We start from the raw sequence: 17224 nt of genomic DNA, 5'->3' as shown, positions 1-17224 counted from the left end.
ATATACATATATATATATATATATATATATATATATATATATATCTTGCATCTAGATACAAGGCTGAAACTATTTTTTTTTTAAATGCATGGAATTTATTGAAAGTCCTGGCAATTCACCGCCGTGCTCAATGAATGTTGTAATCAGTTCCAAAGGTAGCCCAACAAAAGTTAGTCAAGTTTGTATTCTCGTTCTTACTGTTGGACAGTCTACCCAATAATACAGTAATGAGACTATTTTGTGACTGGTGATTCTTTACTAAAAGCATTATTTTGTCTATTTTAAAGTAAAAAAAAAAGTTTCAGGATTGCCTCAACACAACTACAACAAGGTTTTTCTTTTCATTATGAGCTAAAAGAAACTGAATATAAAGCTCACAGTAAGAACACATTCCTCTAGCTTGATGAACAGTATCCACCATGGGAAAAAGAAAAAGCTTTCCATTATTTCTCGGCTCATTATGCAGCAGACTGATGGCTTCATCAGCTTCTGACATTGATCCTTTACTCTGGTAAAAAGGGCAGAGGGAGATGTTGCCATGACAAACAGGTCAATAAGTGCCTCTAAGCTGTCTTTCTTTGACACTCCTGGATGTGTTAGATTGCCCACATTGCACTGCATCAGCTGGAAGACGCCACGCAGATTGACGGTTAAAAAAGCAGAGATTGTTCAGGAATGTTATGTGCACACACTTGAAGGAACCTATTTTAATAAGATTATTGAATACGTACACATATTGCCCCTAATATATTATTTCTCTTTTCTACTAAAAGTTGTTGTTTGGGACTCTTGAAAACTCCTAATTACTTAAAAAAAATTATATGTTTATTACATTATTCACTTAAGGACGTCGCCATTATTTTACCAACGCAATGCATTCTGGGGTGATTACGTACATTGGTTGTAGTGGAGACTAAAACGCAAGAAGTCAAGGCTAATAAGTTACGCGTGACAATAAATTTATATTTTTTATTAGTTGTTATGCACAATATATGGATCAAAACAATCAAATGTGATAAATTTTTTAAATGCTTAATTTTTTGCTATAAATCTAACGCCATACACACACACACACACACACACACACACACACATATACATATATATATATATATATATATATACATTATATATATATATATATATATATATTATATATATATATATATCTATATATATATATATATATATATATATACATAGCTTAGCTTGGGATTAAATGCTATAACTCTGGAGCTAACGTAATATATTGGCTCTGGAACTACGCTAGCTCTTTTGCTATGCTATTAGCTCTGGAGCTATGCTATTAGCTCCAGAGCTAACGTCTTATATATTAGCTCAGGATCTAACATCATATACATTAACCCGAAAGCTAAAGTCATATATTAGCTCTGGACTTAATGTCATATAAACTAGCTCCGGAGCCAACGTCATATAGCTAACATCATATAGGTCTATAACAGCTCCACAGCTAACGTCATATATATTAGTTCCAGATCCAACGTCATATAATATACTAGCTCCAGAGCCAATGCCATATATATTAACTCTGGAGCTAACATGAAAGCTGAGTTACATCTGTATTCTCGTCGTTGTCAATATGGTCTGGTTCAAACTGAATGTCTAAAATGAACATTCTAGCAAAATGGAGCTCGCACCGGAGCAACCTGTCTATATTCTTTACTCAGAATGCATTGCAGCATAAATAAAATGGCAATGTCCGTGTGTCATTAACCTGTAGAAAATTGTAAAATGTAAAGTCTACAGTATTTTTCTGGTCTCGTTTTTGAAGCTGAATTAATTGCTTAATAAATAAGTTGTGTTGTTTCAACTAGTCGGGGATCCTTAAGGCATGACTTGGATCTATTAAAAAAATGCTGTTTTGCACCTGATCAAAGTAAATGTTCCCAACAGAGCTCCACCATGCAGACGTGCCCTCGCTCCTTCACTTTGCTGCTCGATATGGACTCAGATGCTTCTCTGGCCTGCTTCTACAGTGCCCCGGTGCAGAGCGGGCTCTGCACACAGCCAGTCGCCACGGACAGACTCCCGCCGAGGTTGCCAAAAGTCACGGCCATATAGAGCTTTACGTCCTGCTGAAAGAGACACTGGTAACTGTTTCCATACTTACAATTTTTCACGCTCACTGAATACCATGGACTTACCTACCCCACTACAAAAAAGGCGGGAATCTCCCTGGTAACCAATTTCACTGGCTTCTATAGCCAAAAAGAAGCTTCTCCTGTCTCATATCTTTCCACCACGTTTGACTTTATAATGTCTGTATTGTTTCAAATATTATTTCAGCAAATATACCAACTCTTATATTTTAGGAAGTGGTGTCAAACTCAGACATAAAAGGGGAACAAAATGTAAAGCTTGCTCCAAGTCGCAGGCCAGTGTCAGTCGATACATTAACTCGGACACTGGACATCTTCTCTTGCTTACAGGTTCCTCAGCAAGAGTTTGATTCATCTCACTTGATTTTCTCTGTTGCTCTGTCCACATCAGAATTAAAGATACCTGAAAAAAAAACTTTTTTTTTTCTTCAGAAAATAGATTTAAAGTTAAAGCAAAGAAACCTGGATGTCCGGAGCAACCTCCCACCCACCTGACTGTTGTGGCTCAGTTGGATGATGGATCGTAGCCTTTCATTAGTCTCATTCTTAATAGGTCGGGTCCGTGAGCTCTCCTATAGAACTCCCCCACAGAGTCTCAGCTATGTTTGTTCAGGCATGCACAATGGCTCAAAGCGCAGGTTGTCTGCATACATTCAGACAATTATGTAGCCACTAAAGTCGACATTTATTTGCTCAGAATGTCTTTATATTATGTTAATTTGGAGAAACCCGCTCAACCTCTAATGTGACTGTAGAGATAAAAATAAATAAATAAAATACTGCCAGGGGAACGCATTAGCCACTCACCTGCTAATGAGAGGTAATCCAAATGTAATAGTTCCCATGCATGCTTGTGCATGCTCTTCCGGTGATAAACCTGAAGGACACTTGCGCTGTAATGTTCTTATAAATGATCATTTAATTAGCCAGCAAGGACAATATCTTACATGGAGGGGAGGGAATGATTCTGAAAGTAAAAACAAAGTGACAGATTGGAAACACGTCTTTTTAAATGTGATGCAGACATTAATCTGCACAAACATTTCAGTTTATTATAATTCTCTGGGACAAGTTAAAAGGAAACTAATGCATAATAACTAAAGTTTCAATAGTTCAATGGTAAGACTTTTTTTCTCATGAGTCTATAGTGTCGATTTTTAATCATGGAAGGTTTACTAATTGTTTTTTGTTAACTTGCTTGTTTTTGATCTCATGCAATCCACAACATTTTTTGAAGAAAAATAATAATATTGAAGAACTTAGGGCCACTATGCTTATGTGTGTGCAAACCAATGGTAAAGATAACAAAAAAATTACTTCAGGTACCCTCTAAATTGGACTTGTTACAAACCATCCATCATCTTGACCTGCTTCTTCCTTTCTGGGTCCGTGGCGCCCATGTCCGGCAGTCAATGTGCGAGAGACGAGGACAACCTAGACAAGTCGCAAATCCATCACGGCGACACATAGAGACAAACAACCATTCACGTTCTCACATAGGGACAAGTTAATAGAGGAAGGGCAGCCGACTTGGGACCAGACTCCCAGTCATTCCCACATATCGTGGTATCTCTGAGCAAGACACCTAATCCCTAATTGTTCCCCACTTACGAAGCTGCCCACTGCTCCACCTGTTCTCATGTGTGATGGGTAAATGCAGAGATCTAATTTTGCCATTGTATGGGAACATACAATGATGACAACCTCAGACTTCCCTTCCCCTTCCCTTAAAGTTACCAGTCAGCCTAACATGCATGTTTTTGTTCTGTGGGAGGAAATTGGAGTATCCATAATTGTTTATTACAGGAGGAGGGATAAATGATTCTGAAATACATGCTATTCCTAATATTTACTATCCTACACCCATTTTTAAGTCTTGGGCAGTGTTTCTTCACATTAGTTTCTTATTATCATATTTTAGCGTTTTCAGACAGCTTTATAAATTGCCCAACCGCTGCCCTTATTTCTAAAAAAAAATTTTAAAAATATTTAGAATCAACCTATAAAAGCTCTTATTCGTCAATCTCTAGTTCAGCAATCTGTGTATGCAGTGTTTCCCCTACCATTATACAAGCACAGCTCGCCCGCACTGTCATCTACCGAACTCCACCCCCCCGCGGTAGTCAACTGCCGGTGTCATGCCAAAAATCGATTGGGGGCCACGGGAGCGCGCTCGGGAGTATCGATATTTAGCGAGTTGCCAAAAACACCTAAAAACTATTATCTGTTTGCTCGAGATTATACTAAACGTGTGTCTGAGTTTACCAAATGCACTTTAGTGTTCAAAAAAGATTAATTTCAGCCTCCCCGTCAAACATCGGTTATGGCGTGTTATTTTACTGAATTTATCAAGAATAACGCTGAAAAAAATTATTTGTTTACTCGAGATTACAGTAAAGGTGTCCCTCAGTTAAGTCAGGCACTGACGTAACGCTAAGCTAACAGTGTGCAATAAAGATGGGTTAGCTAAAAAGCTAGAGGGATAGCGTTCCATTTCCCTCATGCTGAGACGTCTCCAACCCCCAAACAGTGCGCAGCACAGACATGTCTCCGTCCGCCCCCCACCCCACATTGATTAAAAAAAAATAAAAAATCAAGGAAGAGATGAGCGCCCTGCTAAGATAAGTAACCCAGGGGAAACAATGGTAACGTTTGAATAACTTGTGAGCCATAGCTAAGTTTGGCAAACTGATCTTAACCCGTGTAAAAACAAATGGTTAAAGTAAAGTAAAGTAAAGTAAAGTAAAGTAAAGTAAAGTGCTGTATGTTCCCATACATTGGTGAAATTACTTTGTAGTTCTCTGCAATTACCCATCACACATGAGATACGCCCAGGCGGAGCAGTGGGCAGCTATGTAAACATCCGGGGAGCAATTAGGGATTAGGTGTCTTGCTCAAGGACACCACGACATGTGGGCATGGCGGGAGTCGAACCGTGACTTTCAGCTGCCCTACCTCTAGCCCTAAACCGTGTCCATTTTACGCATATTCAGAAAAAAATGACGCTTTAGTAGGTGAGATTAATCCCCAACACATATTCTGAGCACCAGATTGTGCAAGACCTCGCAATGATGCTTGAGATTGAGTTCCTTTCTAGACTGACCAATAATCCTTTAAGATGCAGCCGCCAAGTCCCCCTCGCATTCCCTCAGTTGGTAACAGATGTTATTCACTCTTTCAAATGAAAATCTCCACTTCTCCTTTTCTTATCAGTAACTTGTAACTCCCTCCGATTCCTCAGGTCAACATATGGAGAATTTGGCCTTCACGGAAATTCAGACACCCTAACAGCTGTTGCAATGTACTTATCGTCCCGGCAACACTGCTAACTGAAAGTGACTGCAGAGTGAGCGTGATTTGATCAGACCGCTGTAGCGAGCGCTTGCTGTAAGCTTGGAATGAGCTGACAGGGGAGCAGTAAAGTCAAACAGAGGTCTCCCTGCTGGGACCTCCACAAGCCTAAAGCTGTAAAACAAGAAATTGGGCATGCAGATAGACCTGACATCCCTGTGCCGCACCTTCTATGGTAAAGAGCATTCCTTGAAGAAATGCATGTTTCCCGCTGCTTATAATGGGGCGGCTGTGGCTGAGAGGTTAGAGCAGTCGTCCTCCAGTGGGAAAGTTGGGGGTTCGATTCCACCAGCAGTCACATGTTCAAGAGAGGAATTCAGTGTCCTGGGCAAGACACTGACTCCTCATTGCCTCTGATGTGTGCCCCATCGGTGTATGAATGTGATCTAAAGCACTAATCTAAAGATTAGTCTTTACAGAGTCAGATTAGCTTTGTAGAGACCTAGTAGAGTATGAATAGGTAAATGAGGGCACAGATTGTAGTGTAAAGCGCTTTGAGTATCATGATTAGATAGAAAGGCGCTATATAAGCACGGTTCATTTACCACATAATATCAGGGTTTTAAAATAAGATAATCTCATGTTGTAAAATGACATAAGTTATAAACATTTTGGTTGAATATCCTGATTCATGCTCATTAATAATTTTGAACCACTTTGGCCATGACTGCCTCAAACGAGTTGGCAGGGGGAGAGGGCGGACTACAGAAACCATGTGAGCACCATCAAACTGGTTGACCCACCATGAGAAGGTGCTATTTATAAGACTAAGTTTGTTGCGGCTCCTCGGACTGATGAAGTCTTTTGGATGAAAGACGAAATGTTTCAACAAAAAGGACCTGACTTAACTTTGTTAGATTTGGGTCAAATGTTGTAAATGAGCTCCTGGGATGTTATCAGACCTCAGGAGATGTGGTAACACTAAGACAACGCGTGGTGAATGACTCTTAGTACCACGCCAAACATTAGCTCAATATCAGTAAAATGGACTAGGTTATAACCACTTTTCCATTGGCTAGGGTCAGACTTTGGGGACCATTTTGAACTGGGTTGACTCCAGACATTATTGAGTTGTAGACGTATGTCCAATGGTAACTTACTGAGAGTTTCCCTAAAATCTGTCCAAAAGCTCATGAAATATGTTGCCGACCAATTCAGCTGACTAAGTAGTTAATGACGTGTGGAGTGTGCGTTGGGAATCACTCTCAGCTACTACCACACCAGATTTTAGCTCAATATCTGTAGATCTGGCAGAGTTAAAGTCATCTATGTGTTGGATAAGTTTGATTATCTGTGGCAGCCCATTTTGAATCAGATACAGATCCATTGATTACTTTCTGGGAGTTTCATTAAAACCCGTGCAGTGGTTCACGAGATATTTTGCTAACAAGACAAATGAACAGAACTTTGGACGTATACGACGTCAGCGCTTCTAAGTACGTTGTGGAAAATTCCAGCGTCATGACTGAGAGGTGAGTTCATGCACTTTCGTTAACTAATCGGCAGAATTCTAAACCCCCCCCCCACACCCCCAAGCTCCAATTAATCAGCTCTTGATGCGTCAGTGATTTGGGCGCTGGTGGAGCAGCACTCTGTCAATAAATCCAAGATGGATCAGTCCCCTGCCTCATACACCGGCTGAATCACTCACAAGGCCTGCGTCACATCCACTCGCCTGCCCTGGCATCACACTTCTTTGTTAATTAGCTGTGAACTGCTCCAGCGGGGAAAGATGAATTATTCAGGGAGAACAGAACCAGAATACAGATATAGAAAGCAGCTCCGCTCTTATCCACAATGTTTATGTCCTCAGACGGCGGTACGGTGCGTCATGAATTATCAGCGTAAACCCCGCGGGGTCGTTATTTAATCATCTTTAACACCGGGTCGTAAATTTGGCTGAGTGTCGCTTTCCGCGAACTGAGTTTTCACCGTCCGCTCTCGATAAGTACAAATGAACTCGCAACTGTACAGTTCTGAAAAAGTACAGTCATTCATGTGCGGCGCGCCACGTTTGTGGACAGTACACTCGTAGCCAAATTCAGGAAAGCCAAACGAGGTGTTGCAACACGCCTTTTACTGGGCATTTGTAAAGTTCAAAGTCTTTACTTTGCATATTTGCGTTTGTCTTGTCCTCCATCAACACAGATTTGTTTATCATTTGAATGACGGTACCACTGGTCTTACTCTGTGAAAAAACTGTTCATTACAGGAGTAATGAAGAATTTTATCGTTTCCATTTAGACCATGAATGCAGAGTTGATGTAGAAATACGCCACAGGTCCACCAATATGGTATTAATATTTCAACAAGTACAGTACTGTGGAAAAATCTTGAGTCATCCCTCATTTATTAATTTCCTGCTTCCAAGGGTCAGACTTTTCTTGTAGTCCGTTAAAGTGGTCCTGACCAATAGGTCTTCAACATTTCTATGATCTTTGGCGGCTTCTTCCCTAATTCTCAGTCCTGTACCGGGCCTTCAGCAGAATGTGTGTTTCAGTTTGTTTATTTAGCCTCTAAACTCTGATCTGTGACTTAAACCGTCATATAAAAAGCTCAAAAACTCAAGAGGTGAACGAGCGCTGTGACAACTTAGCACAGAATCTATTTTACCTGGATCTATTTTAGAAATTAGCTAAAGTCACCAGCTACCTAACTTCACACCAGTTTACGCCAAACACGTCAATCAAATATCACCAAGCTAGCAAAGTGTTAACATCAGAGTTCAAGCTCAATAATCCAGGTAAAAAAATCCAACAAAGTTAAGTCAGGTCATCTGGATAGTTTATTCTTTTTATTGAAACGTTTCGTCCTTCATCCAAAGGACTTCTTGAGTCGGTGAAGCCACAACACAAATAGCATGTTGAGCATGAACTTTGATGTTTTGAACCACTTTGGCTATGGCTGCCTCAAAGGAGTCGAGCAAAAACCAGCAATCACCAGCAAAACGGTTGACCCACTATGTGACTGTGCCGCTTGTGGGACTGAGTTTGTTGTGGCTTCTAAGACTGATGAAGTCCTTTGGATGAAAGACAAAACATTTCAACATAAAAATAGGAACTGTCCAGATGACCTATTAACCTTCAGCCTGGAGGGAAGGGACAGTGATTTGCATGCGAGTTTATGCAAATTCGGCAACTCACTGTTATATAAAAGCTTGAAACTTTGCTCATTTAGGTTTGAACTGAGAAAGTTCCATGGAAGATAAGTAAATAAGGCCCTGTTTACACGATGCGTTTTTTAAATGAAACCTGCGATTCAGGCATTCATTTAGACGACAACAGCCTCATCAGTCTCTCTGAAACCAAAGGTTTCTGAATCCAGGTCTCAGAGTGGAGATTTCTGGGGGAACCCCTGCGGAGGTGCTCCTAACCCTACTGGCTACTGGGAACTTCATGTACACCTGCTCTCTTTTTGTTTATAACCCCTAATAAATGTTGAATACAATTAATGTTTCCAGAGGTTGTTCTCATGTAAACAGGGACCTCCAAAAATAAGAAAAAAAGCTCTGTCACTTTATTTTTTAAATTCTATGATTTACGAGCTAGCTAGTTGCTAACTAGTTAGCTAGCTAGTAACTTTGTTTCTAGCGATCTGTCACTGAATTTGTTCTCAAAATTTGTTGCTAGCTGCTAGAAACTAGCTCAGTGCTAACTAGCTAATTAACAGTGTTGTCACTTGCTGTCTGTTACACAATTTGTTTCTGTCATTTGTTAGCTAGCGGATTAGCGGAACCCTGCCCACCACTGTTCTTACCTCAACTGCGCTCCGTTTCCATTAGTCTCAGCTGCACCTACCTCCCTCATTATCCCCAGCCTTTTTATTCCCTGTTTCTCACTACTCACCCCCCGTTAAGCGTTATTTAGGCTCCTTTACAAGACACCGTACTTTGGTGTGGTTTCTAGACAGACCAAGGGATGTTGAAGCCAATTCACCAATGGTGCACCTTTGTGCCGTCAAGCGAGGTAGTAACAGAGGCAAAACAGTCAACAAGTGAAATGTAAGCCACCCCGATGTGGGATTAAACAACAAACGTGTTTATTACTGAGGGAAGATTAATGTTAAATCATAACTACCGGTATTTTGTTTTAGGTTTTCAAAAAATTAACTACAGAGATTTGCTAAACTGAGTTATTTTGTCACGCTTTGAAAAAAATGAGTGAGACGTCCATCACTCATTTGTGCTCTACATCAACACAGGTGAGTTTTGCTTTAGGCATCTATCAGTGATTTTTCAATGACCGGGAGCATTATGGCAGACTGGTCTGTACAGCCATTTTGCGAACGGTTTTATGAAAGAGCGTTTTAGCTTTCTTATCTCCTTTGTTATTCTTGAGTTTTGATGTAAGTTTCCCGCCATGATAACCCTTGGATTTTTCTTTTTTAATAAAATTAGTTTTAGAGCTTCTCATATCAAGTCAAATTTGGAAAATAACCCTCCCTTTTAACACATACCAGTACATGTCTTTTGTTGAAAAAGAAAATAAAATCACATTGTTGGGTAAAAACTGTCCTGGGGTATGAAATATGGCAGCTGAGCTATTTTTATTAATTATTTTATTTTTCTTACACTAAAAAAGCAAGTTGGACAGATTTTGACTACAGTCTTGTGCACGATGAGCTCAGTGTTTCTCTACAGTCTGCTTTGCTGCAAACACTCAGAAACCACTTTATTAAAAAAAAAAAAAAACACGCTGTTGAACGCCAAGGCTTGAATGTTTCGGCTGCTGAAGACAAATTTACTCTCCTAATCCTGAAGCTGCTAGATCCACTCACAATTTCTACCTTTAACAAAAGCATTTTCCCTGTTTTTATCCTAAAGTGTTTTGACTGCAAGCTAAATTTGACTGGACTGTAGTCTTCACACATCTGTAGAATAATTCAGCGTTAGCGGTCAGTAAATAAACTCCCCTCCCTTACTTGGGGATATTTACTTTGGAAAATGTCACATGGCGCTGACCATTAAAATTCAACGTCCGAGCGGCGGTAAATAAACTCTCTCCCTCAACCTGTTGGGCCTGCAAAGAATCTCAACTGTCAATTAATGCATTCATGGCAGCCAATAGCTCATTTGCAGTTCTAGGAACGGTACAACGCTGTAATTGAGTCATGATTGGCCGTGTTGCTTGGAAACGGCAGAGCGGGGAGAGCGGCGCTGGATGGTGAAATTTTCATCCAAGTGAGCAATAATCTCCTGTGTTCTGCAGATCCATGCAGCTGTCACCGGACTGAGAAAATTCAAGTCTTAAAATTTTTAATCTTTTCTCAAAAACTTTAAATTAACTCGGAGAGTCAAAAATCGGCGTCGTGTTGAGATGGAGTCTTCTTGGCTGTGTGAAAGAACCGGAGTGTACTGACGCAGCTGTGCTTCGCAGACAAACACAACGGTGTAATTTAAAATGAAAGGAAATCTGACTTAGCTCTCGGTCTGAGTGTTTGTCTGTTAGCAAAATATCTCGTGGACCACTCAAGAGATTTTATCGAAATTCTCAGCAGGTAATTTAAGGATCATTTGGATGTACATCTACAGCTGACTAACTTTTGGAGTCAATCCAATTTAAGATGATCGCAATAGCTAATCAACTTTAGCTAACACAAGAACAATTTCAAACAATGAGCTAAAATATGGCGTACAGTAGTCCCTCGTTTATCACAGGGACTACTGTACGCCAAGTAGGGATAGTAGTACAAGTAGCAATAGTTTCTTTTAGTGCATATATATATATATATATATATATATATATATCAGATTATATATTAACTTAATGAAATGTCTAGATTTATGTAGCCAGTTTTGCTATTTAGAATTATATTGTGTTAGAACACGAGCTGATTCAGTTTCCGGTAGAAAATGTAGTTTTAGTTACATGCCTACAACTCCCAAACATTCACGCACCCACCCATTATAAAACATAAGATGGACAGATATTATTTGTTGAGAGCTGGGTCACATGATAAGAGTAGGGATTCCCATTCGTCGATGGTGGTGACTCCTCCTGGGAGGTGTGGCCAAGCTCTGAAGATGGGTTTCTAGTTTACACTCGGGGCCATTGTTTGTGATCGCATGGTGGAGTTACAATGGCCCAGGGCTGTGATCTTTGTACTTTACATAAGGGTAAAATAAAAACCTTCTGAAATGGATGACGAGTGCTCCTCCTCTCCCTGCTTCACATCAGAGCATAATTTAACTATATATATATATATATATATATATATATATATACATATATATATATATTTAGAAAGAGAGGGCATTTTAAACCCTTCCCACACTCTTGCAATATTCTAAACAATGTTTCTAAACGCTCTAAAAGAGCACAGAATGTCATGATTTCAGCTCTCTGCCTCGGCTACTCTCAGCCACCTGCAAGCGTTCTTGGCCACGCCCATTTCTCCGCTCTACACGGAGAACAGCCTATCAGCTGCAGCAGGAAGCTTATCCTGCAGTGTGGGCTGCACAGAGGTGCTAAATAATTAAAAATAATTTATTCTAAATAAAAATTCCATGCCGATCGTGCGGCTCATCCATCTATCAGCCAATTGTGTGCCATGTTCAATCGTATTTTGAAAAACCGTGATAGAGCGAGTCCACGAAAAACGAAGCGCGAAGTAGTGAGGGACTACTCTAGTAGTAGCCCAGAGCCATTTCCAACACATACTCTGACTGCTATATGTTAAATCATAGGCATTGCAACAATTATATGTGATGGGGACATGGGACGTGCCCCCACCCCCCCATGTAAATTTTAAAAAAATTCATTTGGACCCCCCTTCCCCCCCACTCACACACATTCATCATAAAATATTAGTCCACCGGCTGTTTCTATTTCTTTGTGAACAAATCCATTCCACTTGAATAATAGGAGCTATTCAAACCACTAAAAACCCACTCCGGGTTTTCCTGGTTACCTGCAACAACTCCACACTGCACGTAGTGTTTCCCCATCTGCCTTGGCAGGGCACTCTCAGGGGGAGAAGGGGGAACATCTCTGTTTTGCACGTTAGCTTAGCACCACGTTAGTGCTGGCAGTTGTTGAGTGTTAGGATGTGTGAGAGAAGCAGAGCGCTACAGCTGTAGCATCTTAGCTAATGCGTCTACATTCTATGGAATGAAAGTGGTCTAAAAAAATTCACAAACTCATACAAGATTTGTATTGTTGTACGAGTTTGTGAATCTTGTTGTACGCTTGTGGATCTTACTGTATGAATAAAAATCTTGTATGAATTTATGAATCTTTTATAGACCAATTTCATTCCATACTATTCACACAAGGAGAGCTGTTGGCCAGGCTACTTCTTGTGCCATGCCATTGCATTCTGGCATTAATCAATTTACAAATTAAGCCCTGAACAAGATGGTATAATTTTGAAACTCTTGCATGAAAGGTGGCAGGCGGTATACATTAGGTCAAGGAACTCTTGGTTGAATTGATTTTAGTTCAAACCTTTCACATCTTCACATCCAGCAGAAGCTGAATGGTGGCAGTAAACCTTCACTCGTGTTTCAGTCTAATTCTGGATGCAGTCTGACATCAAGCCAAGGGTTTCGGTGTTGCTTCCTAAATGATACGTTTGAACTGAAAGGGGAAGATTGTCTGATTTCATAATTACCCTGATCATGGCCCTGTCTGTCTCCCAGCATGCAATTAGCAAATACTCTGCAGCAGCTCTGTCGTTAAAAGAAGAAAAAAAAGGTGCTTTGTGTTATACAACGGGCAGCTCTACAGAACACCTCTTGAACATCATGTTACAAGTCTTTACGGGATGTGAGAAATCTTAATTATTAATGTCACACGCCATATGACAACAGTAAATATTCAGGCAGCGAGTGGAGGCAGAAAGATTGTTTAACAGAACCCTAGAGACAGACGCCTGAGAAATGGAAAAGAAGACTAGTATCAGTTTTCAAGAACAAGCCGTTAAGATACCACCATACTAACGTTTAGTGCAATATCTGTAAAACTCACAGGGTTAGAGACATTTTAATGGTTATGCTAAACAGGTTGTGGTAAAGATGAAGGCTGAGCTGCAAGAAGCTCTCCGTTTACCAGTTGGACTACGTTCCTACCCTCAGCTATGGTCCTGAAATCTGGGTGGTGATTGAAAGAACAAAATGACGAACAGACAGGGTCGAAATGCATTTTCCACACAGGGTAGTTGGTCTTTCCTTTAGAAACAGGGCGAGAAGTTCAGTTATCAGTTGTGAGACTCAGTAGAGCCGCTGCTCCTCCACATGGAGGAACCAGATGAAGGTTAGGGCATCTGGTAAGGATGCCTCCTGGACGCCTCCCTAGGGAGGTTTTCTGGGCATGTCCAACTGGGAGTAGACTCCGGGGAGAACCCAGGACTTGCTGGAGAGACTGTGATTCTCAGCTGCACTAAGAGCGCCCTGGAATCTTCTCGGAAGAGCTTGAAGAGGTGGCTGTAGAATGAGATGTCTGGGCCTCCCTGCTCAAGAAGCTACCCTGGTGAACCTGGCTCCAGAACAAGCAACAGATGGATGGATGCTCAATAGGCTGTGGCGGCCATTTCGAATCAAACTGACTCTAAAAGTTAATCATTAATGTAGACTCACTGATTCTTTTCCAAAGATTTCATTCAAATTTGGCAACTGGTTCATAAAATGTCTTGCACACACGAGTTTCCATCTTAATGGTATTGACTTCCGTTCATTTCTGTAGCATAACCCTGACCCGTATCCTACCTGTAACCTAAACGCAGTTCACAATTTACCCATAAGCCTAACAAAAACTGAGACTGGGCTTTGGTTCCCATAAGGACAACCAGTCCAGACAATGTAGGTGATTATACCAGATAAGGTCCTGAAAACCCAGGTATACAGTACTCACACACAAACAACCACAGGCAAAAATACCCATTAAAAATACCCATTAACCACTTTTACCTTTTGGCAAAATGAAGCACAATATTATCGAAGTCCTACGTGTACATTCTAATACTTGTGAACGTTAAAATAAACGTCATTTTTACCAAGGCAGACTGACAAAAAGCCACAAACTCTGAATTTAAGCTAGGCCCCTCGAGCTGTTTTTGTTTGATTTGTGTGAGGCATAAAATGCATTTCTTCACACCCTGTTGTTACAGAAGATGTTCAGCTCTGGTGAGGACAATATCGATGCCAGCGTGTACGAAATGATGTGCAACGCAGGTGAGCGAGGCGGACGAAGGAAAGTCTGTAATGGAGTCGTTTATCTAAGCTGTAGCTTCCTGTCAGCTGTGAAATGACAGGACAAGTAGCTGAAAGACTACAGCTAACTCTGGGGGCCTTTTCAATCACAGGTGCAAACACACAGCAGCAGCAAGGTGAGGAGGAAGAGGCTGAGGAAGATGATCTCTACACACTGCTGGGGGAGAACGATGAATCAAACCCAAATCAGAACTCAAAGAAAGCTGTGGTCATCGCCAATCGCCCGCCGGCACCAACACCCAGGCCTGAGAGCAAACAGGCGAAACCTAGCAAAACCTCCTACATAGCCCAAGGTAACACCATCTGTTGTCCTTTTAAAAAATGTTTGGCTACTTTTAGCTAGCATTTTACTACATTTAGCTTTTAATAACCATTCTGCTCATTGTAGCAATTATAGCTATTAGCTACTGTTATGCTAATTGTTGGAAAGATTTAGCTTTTAGATAGCCTTTTGCTACTTTTAGCTTTTATTTTTTCTACTTTTAGCTTGCATTCTGCTACTTTAAACTTTTAGTTAGCCTTTTGATATGTTATGCTTTGAGCTAGTCTTTTAACTCTTTTAGCCAGCCTTTTGTTACTTTTAGATTTTAGTTATCCTTCTGCTAATTTAGGATATTTTAGCTTTAAGCTAGCCCATTTTTTTTATTTTTACATTTTAGCTCGTCTTTTGCTGCTTTTCGCTATCACTCTGCTGTTTTCTTCAGCATTTAGTTAGTCATTAGCTACTTTTAGCCTAAAGCTGGCTATTTGTTATTTTTAGCTTGTCTTTTGCAACTTTTAGCTTTTAGCACTTATCCTGCTACTTTTAGCTAACACTTTGCTATTTGTAGTGTTTAGCTAGTCTTTTTCTTATTTTTAGCTAGCCATTTTCTACATTAGCTTTTAGCTGACTTTTTTCTGTTTTTAACCATATTTTTCCTCCTTTTAACTTTTATTTACCATTCTGATACTTTTAGCTAATTTTAGCTTCAAGACCGTTTGTTTTCTGCTGCTTTTAGGTAGCATTTTGCTACTTTTAAAAATCTATATTCGGCTTTTAGCTAGTGTTTAGCTTCTTTAAGCTATAGTGTTCTGCTGCTTTTAGCTTGACCAACTTAATTTCAGCTTGTTCAGCAAGTTTCAGCAGTCATTCGGCTCTCAGCGCTCACTTTGAATCTGAACATTCTGTGGCTAAAACCCAGCCTGAGATCTGGGCTGGATGCGAAGGAGAGAGGAAGTGTCTGGATGTACGTCACCTTCATCCCTTTAGCGCTGCTGATCAGGGCCTGTGTTTTTTCATACGACGCAGTTTGGTTTGATTTCCTAAACCACATGAGCATATTGTTGCAAAACAAACAGGAGCGAGGCTGGACGAGGACACGTTCGCATGCACGTTTCCCAACTGTTCAATTTCAGGCCGTGTGAATATTTCATGAGGCTGAAAGATCCAAAAGTGACTGGTATGATTAAGGCTCATGAATCATTAACGCAGCTAGGACTTCTCTGTTTGCAAATGCAAACATTTTCTTTCCACAAACAACATTACACCTACTGTAACTTAAACTAACGTTTCCATTCAAAACATGAAAATAAAGGCACATAATTCCTTAAAGGAGTTAATGCCAAGCAAAGCACGTCATAGCATGTGTTGTGAATGATCCTCAGCTACTACCACACCCAATTCTAGCTCAATATCTAGAAAATTAACCGAGTTACAGCCATTTTTAGTCAGTGCACTGTGGTGGCCATCTTTAACTGGGTTGACTCTCCAAGATAATCAGTTAGTTTTCATTAAATTATGTCCATTGGTTTATGAGATATTTTGCCAACAATCAAATCATGAATACACAAGCACATGGGCAAAAACACAATTGTCCATTTTTGCTTTTTGTCAGTGGACAATAAAATAAGAGTAGACACTCTAATCCATCATTTTTCCTAAGCTTGCATGCATTTTGTGCGCCAGTCCTCCTCCCAGTGGGGCTTAAGAAGCACAACAAGGAACTGAGTGCTCCACTGTAGTCTGTCTCCAAACCATCCCCTCGGTAATGGAGAGGGAGCGACTGGAGCTACCATCTGCAACCAATCTTGTCCGAACCGAGGCCAAGTCAGCCAGAATAAGTCATTACACGTGTTTTCCATCATCCTCGTCTGTCCCCAGAGCGTACGGGAGAAATGGGAGAGGTTTCCATCTATTGAGACAGTGGAGCTTCAAACCGCACGAGGATTTCAGTGCGCCCCTCGCTCCCACCGCCACGCCAAGAGGAGAGACGATGGCTCGGTGGAGGACTCAGGCGAGGCGCCAGTTATTGCAGAACACAAGTGGAAATACAGCTCTCTCTGTTAGCAGCAATGTCTCGAGCCCAGTGACATCCAAAAAGCTGAAATGTGAACAAATTGTCGTTTGACTCATTTTTTAACTAGTTTGACACAGATAACTAGCCATTTTTTACATTAAGCTTTTAGCTAACCTTTTGCTGCTTTGAGCTAGCATTTTACTATTTTTTAGCTTTTCTCTGTTCTGCTACATTAGGACAATTTTGGTTTTTAGCTACCATTCGGATAC

General features: G+C 40.6%; 1 protein-coding gene across 1 annotated transcript in view; it reads left to right on the top strand.

Annotated features, from left to right (window-relative positions):
• Nucleotides 1-17224, top strand: part of LOC119408875 (B-cell scaffold protein with ankyrin repeats-like) — a 38787-nt gene that overhangs the window by 15259 nt on the left and 6304 nt on the right. The window contains exons 7-9 of the mRNA XM_037675766.1: nucleotides 1915-2111; nucleotides 14577-14640; nucleotides 14772-14972. Of these exons, the coding sequence (XP_037531694.1) occupies nucleotides 1915-2111; nucleotides 14577-14640; nucleotides 14772-14972 (462 nt within the window). The remainder of the gene's footprint in view (nucleotides 1-1914; nucleotides 2112-14576; nucleotides 14641-14771; nucleotides 14973-17224) is intronic.

The sequence above is a fragment of the Nematolebias whitei genome, chromosome 1 (assembly GCF_014905685.2).
Source record: "Nematolebias whitei isolate Nwh7 chromosome 1, NemWhi1, whole genome shotgun sequence".
In the NCBI taxonomy this organism is placed as follows: domain Eukaryota; kingdom Metazoa; phylum Chordata; class Actinopteri; order Cyprinodontiformes; family Rivulidae; genus Nematolebias; species Nematolebias whitei.
This window is presented reverse-complemented; position numbering and strand designations above follow the sequence as displayed.